The sequence below is a fragment of the Cuculus canorus genome, chromosome 1, assembly GCF_017976375.1.
Source record: "Cuculus canorus isolate bCucCan1 chromosome 1, bCucCan1.pri, whole genome shotgun sequence".
NCBI lineage: Eukaryota > Metazoa > Chordata > Aves > Cuculiformes > Cuculidae > Cuculus > Cuculus canorus.
The window spans coordinates 80862733-80883083 of NC_071401.1; the positions used below are offsets into that span (position 1 = coordinate 80862733).

At 37.7% G+C, this 20351-nt stretch overlaps 1 protein-coding gene across 4 annotated transcripts in view; it reads left to right on the top strand.

Annotated features, from left to right (window-relative positions):
- CDKL5 (cyclin dependent kinase like 5) overlaps positions 1 to 20351 on the top strand; it is a 122015-nt gene extending 101664 nt beyond the window's left edge. For 2 of the 4 annotated variants that reach the window (XM_054071407.1, XM_054071417.1), the window contains exons 15-18: positions 6777 to 6879; positions 10525 to 10647; positions 11708 to 11827; positions 13106 to 20351. In XM_054071407.1, the coding sequence (XP_053927382.1) occupies positions 6777 to 6879; positions 10525 to 10647; positions 11708 to 11827; positions 13106 to 13492 (733 nt within the window). In that variant the 3' untranslated portion in view covers positions 13493 to 20351. The other 2 variants (XM_054071427.1, XM_054071438.1) reach the window with 2 other exon arrangements.

Genomic DNA, 20351 nt, shown 5'->3' on the forward strand with positions numbered 1-20351 from the left:
AGGAGAAATATCTTAGTTTTGTTGCTCTGAGAGCTGTTCACTCCTAAAATACTCTTAATCCTTTACTTTGTTCCATCACAATAAAGCACACTGAATAGAAATAAGCTAATGGAGTTTCAAAGGATTGGTGGGAGGAGTGGACACCATGCATTTACATAGTTCAGCTGTGCTTCATACACTATCTAAAACACTGCTCTCCGAAAGCGCGATAAAGTCATGCTATCTAAAGAACTGTTTCAGTGGTTTGTTGACTTAACATGTTCTGATATGAACAACCTGTGAAATTTCTGCTTAAAAAAGAAACGGTAGGGTGGGGAGGGGAAGGGAAACAACTGGTATTTCACCTTGTGTTCAGGTTCTATACCCATGTCAGTAAAAGAAGATGTTTACTCCAGAAGCTTTGTCACCTGCTCTGATTCACTAGAGTCTGCTTCCTGTCCTTCAGTAGCTCCACCTACATCCATTTTGTGGAAGTTAGCTGGGGAATCCAGTCATTTATGTAAAAAGGTGGTATTTATGTTGTGACTTATGTGGCTAAAGAAGGTATTTATTCCTACTCTTGAACCCTTTTACATATTTTGTTGTCCTTCCTATCTGAATCTTTCTATCTTGTATATAACGTAAGTCAACTGGAATCTTGTTTTGCTTTATATATCATTTGGCAATATATTACCTTTTATTATGTGGTCACTGCAAAGAAACATGTAATGTTATTTTATCTCTGAATTGAAGTAATAGCGTATGTTATTAGAGCTGGTTGGGAATATTTTGACTAAGTATTTTTTTGCTTACAATGCCAAATTAGTGAAACCAAAGCTTTTGAAAGGAACAGACTGATATCCACTAACCTTTTATTGGGAAGATTCTTAAGCTCCAGAATGGAATTGCCAGTCAAAACCAGAGATACACTAAAAATAACAAATAATCTGGGGACAGCATTATATTTTGGAATGTGAGGAAATCGAGTGCAGGGCCATTGTTCATTGTTTTTTAAATCAGAGGCTTGAATGAAGATCTTAGTTCTAATATGTGAACAACCTGAACAAGAAGTTAGAGCTTATTCCGGAACACATTCTCTGTTTCTCTCAATACGTTCTCTTGAAGCTGTTTCATCTTTTTGAAATAGTGAAAGGACAACAGAGATGTTGAATACGGCCTAGCAAATAAAGCCCTTCATTAACTTTGAGACAGTTAGATTTAAGTTCTTGCTCCAATTAATGTACTCAAATATTCTCACAAAGTGGAACAGCTCCTTTGAGAGAAGAACCGGCAGAAGAGAAGGCATTTCTTCTTTTGAAACTGGGAGGAATGGTGGTGTCCACAACACCAAGTTACTGCTATTTTGGCATGCGGTTCTCTTTCTCTTTGCTTTTCCTTCTCCCTTTTTTCCTGAAATGCTTCCTTCCCAGCTCTACATGTTAACTCTGTGCAAATTGTCCTGGCAATGGTCTGATGTTGTTGCAAAATTGTTTTGTGCCATAAATGCAGCTTAATCAGATTCCTGAGTGATGTAGAGTCTATGTTCCTCTACTTAATTTTCTGTATAGAAGTTGTGTACATGCTTATGAAAATGTTGAAAGCTCTAATGGAATGTGATTCTGCTTTCATCAATTTTATGATGAAGTAAATATTCGATGTTTGACTGACATACCTAACTGGTACATGACAATTTATCTCGAATTATGAGTGACATGTATTCGACCTGGACTGGGCACTACTGTAAAATATTGCTTCTCTCACACTATTGCTCTGTGTTGCCTCCCTTCTGTCAAAGATTTTGTGAATGTTTGCTAGACTGAATTGTCACGGATGTTCCCTTGTCTTTGTGTGCATTTTTTCACTCTGTCCCCACTGTCCTGCCTCTTTAAAATAAAGACATTATAAACTCTACTTTTGTCATCAGGTTTTACTCTTAAATTACTGGATAATTTCTGAACTTTAGGTAACTTGATTTTTAAAAAGGCAAGTCTTCTATTCTTTTAGGAAATTCTTTTTCTTTGCCAGAATTTAATTTTCTGTAAATAACATTGATATTGCTCAATTTTTCCTTTTTGATAGAAGAGCAGATGTTTTATTCTCTTTCACTTGTACGAGCTTTGTCTTGAGCTGGGCTAAATCAGTAGGTATAAGCAAAATGCTTAGCCTTGTTCTGATAGTGTGCCAAAATGTTGACCTGAGTTATCCTTACCACTGTTACGATTCTAAATATCTCTTTGGAATAAACTCTAACATGCAGTACTTTATCTCACATCAAATTGGATGTGTTTGCATCGACTGCTTACAAGATATCTGGGGGGTTCTGGAACGCTTTGTTGTTTAGACCTTTTATGTCCATTTAAATTTATTCATTCTATGACAAACAGCTTGTCATATCTTCTCTATCATGTGTCGTACCTTCCTGCAAAAATAAAAGTAAAGTGAAACGTATAATTTTTATTATATTTATATGTATATAATACATATAAACACACACAGCGGTCATTCAAGAAAAGAACATCCTACTTGTCAAAGGCTTATGATTATCTTATCTGCCATTAATTTTCAAGAGTCCAAAATAATGCTGTTTCATAAACATTATATGACTCCTTGTAATATTTCTGTGTCAGTGTAACAATGTAGTTACACTTAATGTTCCTGAAATTAGAAGGCTACCAATATCTGAGCAAGATAGTTTTTCAGGTGTCTGCAGTACAGCTGTTGCTGCATTGTAAATACTTTCCAGGGCATTTATAGCCTGTTTGAATTTGTAAGAAATACTGGGAAGTTACAATTTTGTAACTTGCAAACTTAAGAATCACCTATGTCTGTTAAAATGGTTGAGCCTTCAGGATTCTGCTCTTTAGATTGAAGATATTCACCTTCCTAATGGTATAGCTTTCGCTCTGACATTCCCTGCACAAGACTCTTACATATGCATTGTCATCCAATATGTTTGCTTTATTCATTTATTTGGCAACATCTAAGCCTCCCTGCCAGTCTCTTTTAGTAACCAGTGCCTCTTCCCTGACCCTCCACAGTCATCGGTGATTTTGTTTTGTACTGAAAATTAGATGTTGCAGTTTAATGTTATTTACAAGGAAGCTTTCCAGAATTTTTAGTCATTACTATTCTGTCAAAAAAAAAAAAAAAAGACCAGGATCACCAATGTGGTCTACGTTATATGTCCCAAACACGCAGAAGGCACGCAAATATAAAATAACAAAGAAGAGCACGCTTTGCCTTTGGCTTCTGCTTGAGGGTGAGCTCTCTGAGTGAGGGCTTTTTCTAGGACTAGCCTTACTTGTTAGTAAAAGAGACACTGCCTAGCACATTCTCATGTAACTGCTTGCTTTCAAGAGCTGAAGCTTTATGCAAAATACCAAGATGCTTGCAGTTACATTGTAAGAGTTTAGTGTTGAGTGACTACACCGTATGGATTTTTTCTTATAATCCTAATTTTTTTCCTGTACTGTCCATTGTCTGAAAATCATCTTTTGGGATGCCTAAAATATCCTAGTGTTTCATCTCATCGATCAAAATGTTCTGCTCTATTTTTACTCAGTACAAAATCCTGGTGTTCAAACTTCCTGCTATAATGCTATATATGTTCCCTCTCTTCACATAATGAGTACGTGTTTTGAAGCAGTCTCTTTTCAAGGTCAATGCTTTTTCAGACAACTGTACTGCAATATGAGTCATAGGAGTTAATGACATACACCAGTTAGTGTAAAAACACCGGCTTTTGGGTAAGCAGCAACTGAAAATGAGATGAGTTTGAAGCCCCTCATTTTTCTCGTCTGGATGGTCACTGTAGTCATAATGAAGAAATGATGGTGCAAAATTTCATTTCTCTCCTCTCTGCTCATCTGCTGTAGGGAGCAGTTTTTCCATCAAGGTTCGCTGGGCCAAAGAAAAGAATTACACTTGAGTGAACCCCCTGTCTAAAAGTATGGCCAAAATTGTCCAAGCTTTACCTTGAAGATTAAGTTTGCCTTTAAAAATACAACATCTCCAGTTCGGAATGGACTTTGGAACAGAAAAGCCATAGCAAGACATTGAAAAGTTTTACAGACAATGCAGAATAATGACACTGAGACTTCTCTATGATCTAAGATCGGTTCCTCAGTGGGCAATGTAGTCACCGTGTTGGTAATTTGCACTGGCACTGTGGTCTAGGGTATGTTTGCAGATGTGGATGTGCAATAGCTCCTCTGGTGAAAGGCTCTGAAGATTCTCTTCTCAGCCCCATTGACGTGACTTTCAGAGTACAAGCAGTGTATCTAGGGTGCATGCTTTCGTCCAAGTTTTCTAACAAATTAAGTAAAAATCATCTGGTAAATAATTAAGTAGGGGTTTTGTCTGTGTTACGCCAGGCTTGTGAGTTGACTGAATCCGTAAAATTATTACTAGTCTTTACTCTTGGACTCTCCTTGGTGGTTTAAGTGAATAATACAGGACTGCCTTATTGCTGTTACACAAGAGTAACAAATGCAGAGACATGACAGAATCATAGAATCACTGGGTTGGAAGGGACCCACTGGGTCATCGAGTCCAGCTATTCCTAACACTCCCTAAGCCATGCCCCTCAGCACCTCATCCACCCGTCCCTTAAACACCTCCAGGGAAGGTGACTCAACCACCTCCCTGGGCAGCCTGTTCCAGTACCCAGTGACCCTTTCCATGAAAAATCTTTTCCTGACGTCCAGCCTGAACCTCCCTTGGTGGAGCTTGAGGCCATTCCCCCTTGTCCTGTCCCCTGTCACTTGGGAGAAGAGCCCAGCTCCCTCCTCTCCACAACCTCCTTTCAGTTAGTTGTAGAGAGCAATAAGGTCTCCCCTCAGCCTCCTACACGAACCCTTAGCAATGCAGTATATTTATAATATGTGGTAAAAATCTAATAGTTGTACTAAACTGAAGATTTTTTCCCATAGCTACTTTTAGCTTTGTAGTTTTCACATTAAATCTGTATTGCTGAGAATTTGAACGTGTTGTTTGGATCCACACATGAGTTCCAAAAACCTAAATTGGGAAGATTTCCACCATCGTCTGTGCCAATGAATCTTTCCTCTAAGTACATTCTCTTACTCAACAATTACACTTCATGGCAGCATTTAAACACTGCATGCATTTATATTTAGAACCAGGTAGCATTTTTAGCTTGAGGTGTTTTTGTGTGGAAATTGAGGAGTTGATCAAACCACCTATCAGAGTGGAGATACTCTTATCAATAAGGAGGATGACTGCAGTGATTCCTACCCCAATTATGTTTTTTACGTTTGCTAGGAAAAAAAAATACCAGCTTGGCATGTAGTAGCAGCTGAATCACCAGCTGATAGCATAGCATTTAAAGCCAGAATTAGAACCCAAAGATAACTATAGCAGACAGCTAAGTGTTGCTACATTACAGTTACTCCAAGAAAAGCAGCTCCTGTTTGTCATCCATAGCTCTTAGATCTGTGGCTTTCCTTTAGGTTTTTCCATCAAGACAATAGAATAATTTCATTTTTGTTTTCGACTGAAAAACCACCCAGTATGATTTTCTGAATGTGAGTAGCCATTAAATGCCATCCATTCTCAGGAATCTAGGCCCGGTAGCATACCTGATGAATGTGTGTCTTCCAGAAGAGTATGAAGTCCTGATTTGATATGTCCAAGCTGGGAAATCCACTCCTTCACTAAGAAGTTTGTTCCGGCAGTTAATGGTTCTCATTGTTAAAATCAGCGCCTTATTTTTAATATTACTTCTGGCTTCATTGTTCACCTACTTGTTCTTATTGTCTTTGCCCTTACTTTAAAGATCATTCTAGTATTCTGGAGTTTCTTCCTGGATAAGTATCTGCACTCTGCTATCAAGGAAACTAAATGTTGGGGCTGGTTTTGCTGTGTTTTTTAACACACTAAAGAGATTGAAATCTCTGACTGTGTTAACGTAGACCATTCTTTCTATCTTGTTTCTGTGACACTTTCTTATACTATTTCCCATTTTCAAACTATTTTAATGGGCACTAGAGCTGCATTCAGTTATGTCAAATGAATGTCCTTTGTAGACCCTTTTTTTTACCCCATATCAATACTTTACATACACAGTTTATTCTGTATACTTGAAGTAACATGTTATTTATCAGATGTAGTTAATTCAGCTGTGTAGACAAGTTAAAAGGTGGAAATTCAGTCTTCAGGCAAGTCACCTGTTCCACTTTCGGGTCATCATCTTTATGTATCTCACCCACATATAACAAACTAACTAAAGTTTTTAAGCTGAAATGGACAACAGTAGATCCCCTGCTTCCCTGGTGATAAATTTGGAACCGTGTCAGCAAAGGTCAGGAGGTTTGAGTGAAATTGGTTCTCTGGTGAACTTTGCAACTCCTGGATCTCCAGCAAGCAATGGATAAACTGGACCTGTGCTTTTGTACCTCATCACCACTTGTATGTTCTCTCATATACAATTTTCATTTTTCTGAAAGACCTTCTGTGTGATATTTTAGTTTGAATATTAAATTCTGACTTCTTAAAAAAAAAAAAAAAAGGCATGCATACTTTCCTTTTCCTTAAATAACTATTCACTTGTTTGGGCTAATCATTTTACCCTAACACTGTGTTCCTCCTGTCCCATTTAATAAGACTAGTTATCTGGTATTTGTGTAGTAACCCTTGAACCAACGAATGCTAAAACATTAGGAATCCTTTTGCTTTAACCAATAATTTGCATTCTTTGGCACAAGATCTCATTATAACACAGAATTTACATAATATCAAAATAAAATCTCTCTTACAATACCTTATTTCATGTTTAGGAAAAGTCCTGAAAACCTTAACAGTCACTCAGAACAGCTCAAGGAGAAAGAAAAGCAAGGTTTTTTCAGGGCAATAAAAAAGAAAAAGAAGAAATCTCAAACGGTAAGTATAGAGTATTTCTGAAAGAAAGTATGTTTATCTGTTTTGAATTGTACAGTTTTATTACGTGAGTTTAGTGTGGTACCTTTGCATTATTTGTGATCATGCCCACATATATCTATTTCTTCTTTTAAATTCTCTCTTCACTCATAGAGTCAAATTCTTACCCTGTTCAGAGTTTATTTATTTGCCTTTTCAAATATTTCTTCAACTACAACTCCTGTGCTTCTTTGTTTTCACGTGGACTCTTTGAGAGCTAGTTTTCATGCAAGTTTTAAGCTGACATTGCAGGAAATTCTTTTGCAGGATACAGTGATACCGTTCCAACAGTAGCAAATGCATTATTGTGTGTCCTCAGAGCTTGAATAATTTCAGACATCCATTTGGAGGAGATCTAACTGTTACAAATGAGAATTATTTCCAGTTATTTTTCATTACAGTGTCTTGATTGCAGCCTCCATCTTCTTGCTGCAACCTGTGGCACACATAAGGATGATATGTCTTAACCATAACTTATGTTTTACTGGAGGAATGGTTTGTAGCTTTTGTTATTTGATATAAGCCTTTGGTGTCTTCTATACATGTTTACATTTTATTCTAGTTTTGGGGAGGAAGAATATTCTTTCATCAGCGAGCAGTGGTATATTAACATTTCACAAAGTTTTATATTGAAAATCTCCCTAAGAACCCAAGTATTCTAAACAACTTCTCATCTCAGTCTCAAATCACAGTTCTGGAAACAGTAAAATATTTAAAATCTCATTTACATGTAATTGCAGTGTTTCTGTAAGTGTAACTGCAGTTGCAGTTTTGAAGGTTCTCAGAATGGAGATACAGCCCATCCTGATGAAGGGGGGTAAATAAATCAAAATATCTGCTGTCATAGAGTGAAGTGGCAGGACTCTGAGTGTTGGTGGAGGGTTGATCTGTTGAAAATTGGGAGAGAGGAGTGATTACCAGACTTCTTTTTTTCTCTTTCTAGTTTCTTTGAACTGTATGGAATATGTGCATCTGTGTAACTAGCACTCAGAAAAGTGCCTCACCTTCCTGCTGGACAGGTTTTAGAGCAGTAGCATGTACCTCTCCTTCTGAACTCAACCTGTTCATCAGTTCAAATATGACTGTTTACATTACAGAACTGAACAAATTGTCTAGATTATAACTCTGGGATTTTTTGTTACTGAAAGGTCCATGAAAGGATAGCACTTTGAAGGCCATTGGCTCCAGTGATGCATTTTCGAAACAAAAAGTGTTCTGTTTGCACTGTTCTAGTCTACTCTCATTCCAGCCATTCGCGTATGGTGGCGAGGAACCACCCAGCTTATAATGATGTATCAACTACTTCCAGATTGAACTCTGTGAAAGAAATATAGATTGGATTATGTTGCATCTCAAAAGCCAGCACTTTCCAAAACATCTAAATCACAAATAGCTTGATTGTTAACATCACTGATTACAAGACAGGATAGATTTATACATAATCCTTACTGCTGTTTCTTCTTACTCTTAAGAAGATGGATAGAGGGGGAGAGGGATAGAGAGAGGTTTTGCATTAGGGAAAATTATGTTGGCTAGTTAGAGGTAGTATCTCACTGGAAGATGGATAAATTAGTGAAATAAGACAGTGATAAAACTCGTGGATCCTCAGATAGAAACTTGCTGACATCCATTTAATTGTTGGACCCAACCAGAGACTGGCAAACCTCTTTTCATTTCTATTTATAACTGTTTAACAGGACAGCATCTAGAGATAGACTGCACCCACCCATGTGTGTGCAAGCATGGTTCAAGTGCTCTTCCTTGTTCTTCATCTGCCATTTGAGTACAGCTGCCTAACAAACGTTGAGGTGTTCATTAGGATCTTCTGGCACAAACAACAATTATTACCTTCAGTTCAGCGCCAAGTTTGATTTCAGTAGTAAAAGCTGTTAACAGCACTGGAATGTTACTTCTTTGACAACATCAATAATGTTTCCTGTGAATTCATATTAAAAATCTAATAGGTAGGTTGTGACTATCCAGGTTTTCTTCTGAGGCTTATAATTCTTACAGAGTTCTAGAAGCATGAAATTCTGCTTACTTTCTCTGACACAGACTTTCTGCAGCAAATAACAAACTAGATGTGAGAACTGTCACAACACTAAGTAGCACATCATAGCTAGCTCCTATTTCCTCCTGATGTCCTCTGGCAAGTCTCATTTTGCTGGTGGTGATTATAAGGCTCGTAAAAGATGTCTAATGTTGGATCGACAATATCATTTTAGTAATATAATTCCCAAAATCTCTAATAGCCCGGAACTGATCTGAAACCCTGACACTTCTTCCTGCAGAGTTGTTCCCGTTAATCATTCTCCAGAGAGTTCTCCAAGTGCAGTTCCTTATGGGATAATAATCATTACTGCCTGCTATGGAAATTCTTTGCAATACTGGTTTTGCAGAGCTGTTCTTATCTATTTTCCTTTTCTTCTTGTTTGGAGTTTTTAAATAATATAGAAAAAGATTATGAGGATTGCTGGAGTCACAGTTTTTTTTCTGTCATCTGCCACCAATTTGATATCTACAAGGGTTGTGCACAGTGTCTGTCAATAGGCATGATTTTCAGAGGATCCTGAGTTTTGCAGGTTGTGGCACATATTACAAGCTATGGGTCTGAAGAAAGTAATTGCTTTGGAAAAAACAGTTGCAGGTGAGCATTTCTCCTAGAATTCTTTGATTCCTTTTTAATTTACTGACTTCAAACAGTACACTGTGACCATAAAGTTCCTAAATAAACCATGCTAACTAGTTTAGTCTGTCTTTCACTAACTTGGACAGAATCTAGAAGCTGAGAAAGCTGTTTGAAAACTCTCACTTTTTGTAGTGCACCAATCGTTCTCTGTAGTCATATAATCATTATATTGTACTATGAAGTTCTCTTCTGGTAGATAGAATAATGCTAGACACAGCATATGTGTCCTAAGCTGTCCCATTCATAATTTTAATACCTGATAGTTCTGCTCGCTGTTTGTGCATCCATTGGTATGCTCTTTGGTTGCATTACAGAAATTAGAATAAAACAGCCAGGGCACTTGCAGTTATATGGGATGTTGTTGAAGGCATATTTTTATGAGAACTGAAGTAATTCATCTTGAAGAACTGGCCCTTTTTACAAGTTAAAAGTAGAATGCTTCTAATTCTTCTGGAGGTGGCTATCAACTGCTCATTCTGAAACCGATAGCTATTACTGTTACTATATCTTTGATATTTTATTTATATGAAAATAAGAAATGTCATAACGCTTTAGGTCATTATCATAAGTAACAAATGATTGCCAGAATTACAGGATTTGATCCGAAGTTCAGTAAAGTCAACAACAAGCCCTATCAGTTGTTTCCAAAAGGCTTTGTAATGCACTCTGCATTCCTAATGAACATGGATATAAGAATAGGTGTAGTGATCTCTTTTTACATGCTTTTTATGCCTTGAGTTCTTTGAATTTCTTCCATATGCTTTGTTCTTTCAATCACTATTGTATTTTCCCAAAGCAAATTATAGGATTGATACTATATATTGTCAGAATTTTTAAGAAAAGGAGAAAGAACTATATAGTGAGGACAGATCCCTTGAATTGAAATACTATGCATTTAGTTTTTGTGTCTTATATTGCAGACAGACTCAACCAGCGGGGAGAATCCAAGCATCAAGAAATCCCTCTTTCCTCTTTTTAATTCAAAGAATAATTTAAAGCATAGTTCCTCTTTGAAAAAGCTTCCTGTAGTCACTCTACCCATGGTATTAATTTTTAAGTACAGTAGCACTATAAAACGCTCCAGTAAACTTGTTTTACTGACTGCAGCAGCATGTTTTATTTTCATGGGTTCACTTTCTCTTCATGCCAGTTAAGAATCTTGGGCCAGTTCAATAAATTTAAGTCAAGTTGTCAGTTCTGTTAAAATAGATTGTGCCTAAAAAAACCTTTTTAGTATCTGATATACTGAAAATATAAAATACATGGTTCCACAGAGGATGAGCCCTGGGGCTGAGACTAAAGGAGGAAAATAGTTCGAAAAATATTTTTTTTATGCAAACTGGCCATTTATATATAAATTTAGTTAATCAAATATTACTGACAGATTATCTGAAAACTAAATTCTAGCTTGTGCCTCTGTTGTATTTTTGTTTGTCCTGATTGTTTGTGATAAAAGACAGCTTGCATTAAAAATAGGTTAAACTTTAACAGTCCTTTTTTGCTTAGGATTTTTGAAATGAGATAAAACTACATCTGAAGTTTTACATTATCCTTCTGCCATAAATTTTGTTAGATTTTCAGCTTGTTTGAAAACAAAGTGGCTGGGGGAGATGGGAAGTATCTTAATTTTTGCTTTTGTTTGGGATATTTGTGGAGGAGGAGAAACACTGGGAAAGGAAAAGCCCTCAGTTTTGTGATGGCAAAATCAGCCAGACAGCAGTTGAGACAGATTTTGATCTGCTTCACTCAGAAAAAAATTTATAGAACTGATCCATGGTCCTAACTGCAGTATGGAATGCTTTTTAAATGAAGATGAGGCTCAACTTTTTTTTTATTATTATTATTATTTTGAAGCCTTGTATAACTGCTCTCTTTTACAGCAAATAACACTAACAGCATGTGAATGCTTTAAGGGCTAAGGGTAAGCAAATCTGCATGATAACCACAGCCCCTTGCTCTTACTGTGGGCAAAAATATCAAAAGGTTACTGTAATTCTGCTGCCTTAATGGGCTTTCCTTGCATTCTGTAATTAATGGGGGAAAATGATTTACAGCTATTCTTAAGAATATATTAGAAAACCAGCATTTAATATTTTGTTGCAGATGCCTAGCACTGATGGTCAGGATCTCTTGGCATTACAGAAAGCCATTCATTCTTCTAATCATCAGAGCGGCAGGCAGAAGGATTGGCATCCTGAGAAGATGACAGAAATCCAACCTCATGTAAGTGGTATTATCCATTCCCTGTGTTTTAGCATCACTGAGGTATCTTGACAGCATTTTATCTGGTGAATAGAAAAACTGTTTGGCATTGTTTCCCAGCCTCCCCATTCCCCACTCATTGAATGTAAAAAAAATGCTGTGCCTGCTTAATTCGTTGAAAATCTTGACATAAGTGACAAGGAGAAGAGAGACTAAATGTCCCTGATTCAGTCTTAGAGCCTTTCAAAATGCTGGCCATGTTTTTGTATTAGGAGCAAGTAAGGTTTCATTGCTTGCCTATGGTAGCTGTGCAACACTGTAGAAAAGCTTTCAGGTTAGCTCTGCAAGGAATAGCGCATCCTGCTTGTCAAGATCCTACTTGACACGATTTGATACTTGGGAGTCACCAGAGCATCATGACCACATTACAGAGTGGCTGTGTTCAACTGGCACAGACTGCAGTTTAAGCAGGCTACACTATTGGAGCACAGCACTGACTTAATGCAACTTTATTTTCTCTGGTTCTAAATCTGTTTTGGGGTGCAGGGTTTTGGAGGGCGCTTCAGTGCCATGCTCCGTTGCCACTACACCATTGAAAGCTGAAGAAGGAGGTTCATTGCAGCTGTAGTGTTTGAAGAAGCAAGTTGCTCTGTGAGCTGTGGAATTAGATGAGATTCTTTTTATACCACTTTGTGTATGTAGGCTTCCCCAGGTTCTTGCTACCCATTTCAATAACCCCATGTTTCCATTTTCCTTCAGTCTGCTCACCAGTTAAAGAAACTGTGAGGGACTATAGCAGCTTATCACCCACCTAGCTGCCAGCAAACAAAATGTCTAACTGCTGTATTCTGCCAGCCCTTATTTCAGTGCAGATGGTTACTCAAGACTCTCTCTAACCCTCAATTCATGTTCACAAAAATTTTAGGAACTTTGTATTTCTGATATCTGTGCCTCATAAAATGTTGATGATGTTCCAAAGTTAATAGTGGGGGTAGTGACAGATGGACAGTTAATACGGTTCTCTATGCCTCCATTTTCATAGGAAACAAAATAATTAACGGGACCCTTTATTTTTTTCTAATATACAAAAGGTTTCATCTTTTCAGGTGTCTAATAGACTATGAGTAGACATTTTTCTCAGGTGTGTAGTCGTAGCTTGGAATGGAATATTCCAAATCAATACAAACTGAAAGTGAAGAAGTCCTGTGAAGTTCAAGATGTTCAGTTTAGGGTATGACAGTTTTATTAACTGATACGATGAAGAGCAGAAGGTCAAATGCTTTTCGCCATGTCTTTCAGAGCCAGCCATTAAAGTCTCTCCGAAAGCTCTTACACCTCTCCTCTTCAAATCATCCTGTCCCTGCTGAGCCTCGCTTCCAGCCCTTACCAAGTCAGCCAGCCAAAGCTTCTTTTTCTGAAGCACGAATTCACCCTATGAGTCAAAGCTCGAGCAGTGGCAGCAGCAATGTGCGGCAAGAGGCTCAGCCGAAAAGCAGGCCGACGCTGCAGATACCGAGCCAGCTGGAACCTACCTGGCATGTCTCCCCGGTGAATAGGAGCGCGAGTGATGGGCCTCCCTACTCCGATCAGCTGCCTTCCAAGAGCGGACAGAACGGGCACACATATAACAGACCAAACCGATCGCGAATGCCAAATCTGAATGATTTAAAAGAGACAGCCTTGTAATTGCACTCTAGAAAATAGGCCAGTTCAGGTGGAGATCAGCGTTAGGGAGTGGTGGTGGTTCTGGTGATGGTAAGACCGCATTTTCAGCTTTATAAAGGTGTGCAATATGTACATGTGGAGCTGCTCTGTTTGGCACCACAGTGAGAGTCAGGGATTATACAGTAAAACAAGTTGAATTATGAATTACCAGTCATCAGAAATGTTGCTGGATGCCAGGCAGAATGTGCCGGTCAGGGAGAAAAATGCATTGCCGTTTTCTCTCATTTACATTCCAGCTTAGTGCACATCTCTGTCTGAAAGCTGGGAGACTTATGGTATATATTGGCACTTATAAGGGTGAAAACATTCATGTCTAGACCTATGCCCTTACTACTTTTTTTGCTGCCTAGTTAAAACAGTGGGGTTTATGTGATAAAAGTGTATCCCTTTTAAGGGTTTAAAGTTAAATTCTATGTCTTAAATTTGTTTTTTAAACTTCCATATTTGATAGGATTTGTAATATTTATTTATGATGACCTAATATCGTACTGTTATAATCATATCTTTTATGTTATAATGTAAAGTTATTTTGAGCTGTTTGAAACATTGTGAAGCAGTGCAACAGCTACCGTAGTTTCTATAAAAAAACTAACAGTAACATTTATATATTGCATCAGGAGTATTTTATTCTATATATAAATATATATATAAATGGGAAATAACTGTCTGTTTTTTAAATATACTCATTTAAGAGAAAAGTATTGTTATGACACTATCTGCCATATTTTTATACATTTGTGATATAAAGTGCAGTATTATACTTCTAATAAAAGGAAGTTGAGTGTGGATATAAAAGTGACTGTAACAGTATGAATCTTGCTCAGCTATGAGAGCCCAATATTATAGGCATTACTGGTAACTAACAAAAGACAACATTCAATTTCAAGCTTTATTATGGGCTATTTTGTTGGAATTATTGGCTAAATGTAAGAGACTGCAGAACTGTACAGAAATCTAAACGTGGTGTGTTCTCCTCTGTGTCCTTAGCTTTCCCAGTAATATTAATGGGATTTCTGCATCTGCATCAAGAGCACAGAGCCCCAGTACCAAATTTTTGTTTCCTCTGAAGAGATAAAGTGCCCCGTGACTACAAGCTAAAGCAGGTGCTTTCTTCCACTTAATAACAGGGGTGAAAACCAAAGAAGCATAGCATGAATTACAAGTGAAATGCAGAACTTTGACACTTACGCATAGCATGGCACTGCAAATCATGGTATAAGCTTTTATGCATATGTGTATTTTACATCTTGTTTAGCAATCTATTAACTAATAAGATAAACACTGTATTTAAATTTAAACTACTCTTGCACTTTTTATTATATTTCAGGATGTATTTAAAGCTACACATCTGATATTCGGATATTGAGGGAGAAGGTTGCCATGCAGCTTAATTTCTCTTTAGGTCTTACTATCCATATATTCCCGTACACAGTTCAGTTACCAGTCTCAGCAAAATACTGGATCTTAGGTTCCAGTCTCCTGTACATCATTGTTAAAACTGCCTTTACATTGGTGAATGTCGAGTGTAGCGTATACGCAACCCAATTCCTCTGTTGCTACCATGGAACTAAATCAAACGTGAGCCAGTAAGAGTCAAAAGAGTTATGCTAGTCTAAACTTTGTGCAATAAGAGGAGGTCAGGCCTGTAGTGTCAGAACAATACAATCTTTACTTTTTAAAGACAGTAGTTCAACTCCCTCATTAGTCCGCTGCATAGTTTGTTTTCTAGATGCAGCCTTCATAAAACACTTGTACTTGCAAATACATTGTTTTTTTCCCAAAAAGAGATCAACCTGAATGTAAATCTGATGATTTAGCCATAGATGTAGTTAACAGAAGCAGCCAGGCAGAAAGAGCTGAACTACCTGCTTGGATAACAATGCAGATTGGACATGCTGTTTAGTACCTCTCGAATCATACCAAAGTCATACCAACAGCGAATTTGGCACCACTACTCTAAAAACCTTTGTCAAAAAATACATTATGGAAGGATGTTGTGTCAGCTTTGTCCCAGGCTAGAAGTCAGTCTAGTAAATTTGAAAAATTACAAAATAATAATTATTTCTTTGTCAATTGCCTGCAAGGGATGTGCATGTGATTTTCTATAGATATATATGGTACATGATCTAGATATATATGATATATACTGTGTTGGTATATCATATATATAGCATATATGAATACAGTAGACATGAAAGGGTTTTCAGTTTTTTATGAGTTCAGTGGGCATCCAGGAAAAGACATTGTGATACTTACTAGTCATCACTATCAGAGTTTAGCAACATATTTTAGCAATCCCTTTTGGATTCACCAGCTGGTCAAAGCTAGATTAGTCCTGTTCTCTGTTTTGAAATGGGCTGATGCTACTGAAATCCATCATAAAAGCAGTGTCCAAGAGTGGGGCTCTAAGCAGTACTATTTGAATGTCTCCGAGGGAGGATTCAGACTGGACTCTTCTGTTCTTTGTGCATACGTATCCTTTTGCCTCTGAAAGACATTTAGCTTGCTGGAAAGAGCTTTGTACTGGGGATGATGATACTGGGCTGTGTGTGTGTCTGTTCTGATTTCTAGCAAGCGAAAATGTTTCCAAAGGATTCTTTCTCTCAGTACCCATTACGTTAAATCAGAGAAATTTCTCTGACTGTACATAGAGCTGTTTAAAGTAGCTAGCAAAGCTTCAAGGGTGAACCAAGGAATGTTCAAGTATTTGGTGGCCCATATTTACAGAAAGTTGTTTCTACTTCATACTGCAATTTCTTCTCACGTTGAACAAACTGTGGTAGATTTCAGTTGAATACTAAATATTGTTGAATGTATGTAGTATTTTCTTCCTTATGCTGGAATGAACTTCCAGCAGTTCGGCCAGCTGGTGCTGGGATAAATTGTGTATTTTTAACCTGATATAACTTCCCAATATTTAGAATATTGCTAATGTAATTTTGCCAAGACTTCCAAAGGAGTCTTATAGTGACTGATATTTGCTGGCTCAATAAAGGGGAAGAGAATTACAGAGCAAATGACTTTGTAAGTGTGAGCTTTCCTTTTCACTGATCTGTGAGTCTTGTGCTACATGTTCTATAGATTTACTTAGTATTAAGTATTGTAGTTAACCTGAATTTTATTCTTTGGCAATCTGTTTTGCTTGATGGCATCACTAATGATGTGAATAGAAAAGAAACTAAGTTTCAGAAGTGAATTATAGTCATTTTGCAGAACTCAAGCTGCCTAAACTTGTCTGTATGTTTTTACTATAGCTCTTGAGCTCTTGTTAACTGAAAAAGAAGCACCTTAAGCTCATCTTAACTGAAACTGTATACGTGTTTAAGCTGTCCTTTTAAACTGTCATGTAAATGTATTAACCTAAAGCAACATATTTTTTTTCAACAGGCCTGACCACAGCAAACAGTCCCTTAGAGCTATTTAAAACTTTTTGCTCCATTTATCACAGCCCAAGATTCACTGCTCCTCTCAGAGGCTGCCAGCACAGAGCACTGGGCAGAGTTCTTGGCAGGAAGTCAGCAATCTCAGATTCAGTCCCTTCTTCCTAAAATGCTTTCCATCCCACCAGACTTGGACTGACCCCAAGCTTTGATTTCTGACACCAAATCAGACCCACCTAAATGTGTGGGTTCTGACACTATTCTGTTTACAGATACTTGCTCTTTTAGATCAATATTAAAGCAGGCTTCAAACTTCAACTTCCAAATGCCTGAGACACTGTCGGGCCGTCCCTAGGTTTGTTGCCTTTCTCTCTGGTACATCTACTTGTTTCTGGAAGCAAAGCCTGAGTGATTCTTCAAGAAGCAGTGTCCTGTGATAGGCTTTTAGCCATTCTTTGTCATTGCAGTTAGGTCTCTTAACAGATGATTCTTACTAATATAAAAAGCTACTTACCAACTTTCTTTTTTCTTCAAAAGCTGCTGTTGCTGTTAGCTGAGTAGGCTCCTATGTTCACCCAGGTATGACGTCTTAACAATTCAGTACTGTGGAACCTCCCGTATGAGAAAGGGAACAGATTGTATAGCTCCGAAAGCACTGTTTTGATCTATTTAGCTAAGGTGAAACCCAGCCGCTTTTGAGGGGAACTATGCTCTAGAAGTGTTTGGTGGTTTTATTCCTGTTTCAGTTCTTTGTTGTCTTATAATGATAGTGAGGTATGCTTCAAAAATATCTGCATCAAATTAATTCTCTGTGTTGAACACTGTCAGAGTAGAGTTGGGAGACTATTTGTATCCCAGTAACACAAAGAGTGTGACAAGGATAGCCATATATAATTTACTGCAAGTTGTGGGGTGGCAATGAATGTTTCTTTTTTCCATTCCAGATAGCATACATAATACATCTGTTAATGGGGTTATATCATAAACCATGCATCTGGGCTGTTGTTCATGTCAGTAGGCCCACCATTTGAAGTAGGAGTGTCACAGAAGATTGGAAAGGTGATGTGCCCTATTGAACCATTTTTAAATGATCTTCAAATCAGCACACCATTTAAGAACAGGTGCCTTTCCCTACACAGCCCTCACTAATGGTGTTGTGATGTTACCCATTCATTAACTGGGTTTGTAGTGAATGAGGAAAAAAGCCATTTAACTTCTGGCCTTTGTTAAAAAGGGAGCAATTTGAGTACCCTCTTTTAATATAATGCAGCTTGGAAGTTCTAGATGTTGGCTCCATTTTCAAAGGGTGAAACAGCAGCAGTGCATCAATACTCAGGCTCATCAGGCCTGAGTGAAGATGGTGCATATCGCTTGGTTCAGATGCTGTACTGAAGCAAGATGTTTCCATTCCGTAATCATGAAGCAAATTTCACGAAAATTAAGCACAGCAAATTTTATAGGAGATCTTCTTTCAATGGGAAGAGAAAAGCTGTGGCAGGTCATCTGTTCTCTCTGTAGTCTGTATTAACAACTACCGCATGAGACAGCATAGGTAAATCGGATGGATTAGGTCTGAATTTTACTTGCTCCAAGTTCTACTTGGATGCTTATTTGTTAACTTGTGTACCAATGTTTTGGTGCAAAAGTTGGCTTTTGACAAATGAAGTGGAAGATGCATGACATGTGAGAGAACCAGCCCTGCTATGTTTGGGTGCTTTCGTTCCCCCCAAAACCAGATAGTTTCTCAGGCTCCTTTAGAATGTAACTCAAAATATGCAGCCAGGCAAAAGTGACTTTTAAGACATGGCTCAGCCACTCAAAAATTTGTGACTTCAGCTAAGAGTGACTCGACTTGTCTTCTCTGCAAGTCAATCTACCTCCTCTCTCTTGCAGAATGTGTTTGAGGTTCAGTTTGTTTGTTCCAAGCTTATTATTGACTCCAAATTTTGAAGAGACATATAAAAAGATTCTTCCTCTAGGTACTGTTAGCAACCAAGTAATAAAATCTTGATGGGCCTTCATCTGATTGATCTACTTTTGAGACCTCCAAGCCATCTGAGCTCTCCCTCTAGGATCCCAATGCCATCCTTTGCACTGCTTTGCAGTCTTCCCTCGCCCTTCCCTTTGCGGTTCTCAAATATTGCAGTTGCCTTGTTCTTTGTTGTTTCTCTAGTGCAGATTATCAGGGAGTTAGAGGCCTTATCTACTACTCCACCCTGTTTGCTGTTTTATTCAAACAGCTATCCTTAGACTTGCTCAGGATTTTCTTCATTTTAATTTTCCATTTCATCTGGGTGAGATACCTTACCTCGTTGTGCCCCCACCAAAACACGCTGCCTACCAGGCGTTTTGTACCACCAGGTCTCTGTTTTCACAGGGCATTGTTTCTCTGGATCCATTCTGAGAAATGCAAGGTGGCATCTTAATTGTACAGGCGTAGAACTGCGTTGTGAAGTAACTGCTTTCATAGAGCTTTCCATTAGCAACACTAAAGCATGTTCATAGCACAAGATGGAAGCAGCTATTCAAGTTTCCTGTAGGATACGAACCTCTGTGTAAACTCTTGATGTGTAAATCCAATGGCAGAGCTTTTAACTGTTTAGTAACAAGGCAGAACTTTTAAGTGTAGGTAACTTTTTCTTTTTTTTTTTTTTGCTAGTGCACACCTTAGGCTTCTACTACTGAAGGATCTATCTAATCAAAAGGAGTAACACTTATATACATTTGGTTTATATGGAACAATAAACTAAAATCTTCCATGAAACCATGCTTCTGTTGGAAATTCTATGCAGGCTTTTTAAAATCTGGTTAATTTGCTAAGGACTTCCAGGACTGCTTAGATCTCCACTGTGAAATGCTGAATTCTGAATTCATGTCATTTGGGAGAAGGAAGGAGGAACAAGGTTTAGAAAAATGTGATCTATTTTCACAATCTGCCAATACAGACTATTCCAAAAATAACAGGCTGGGGAGGTAGCTTTCAAAACTTCTAAATTTATGGATAAGATTACCCGATGGTTTTTAACAGCTACTAGAAATCTAAAGCGCACAAACTTTTAAATCTACCATGCTTTCTGTTGTGGAAGGGATGTGATGTGGTGTTAACCTTTTTAATCCTAGAATACAAATTGATTTTAAAATGTGTTGAATATTTAAGGATGACTTCATGCAAGTTAATAAACCATTTGTAAAGTGTTTGTATACAACCCTTTGTATTATGTTGTTGGTACACCTTACCAAATTTTTTTGGGGCATGTATTCCATTCTTAACTTCTGTACAATTTCTATTGTTCCTGTAAATATTCTAAAAGAGAAAAAAAAATTCCAGTGGTAACCTAATTATCAGCATGGAAATGGTTAATTTTTACTGAGCACAATGTATTTTTGAATGGGCCTTCCAAAATATGTCTTTAATAAAAATGCAGATTTTGCACTAGAAC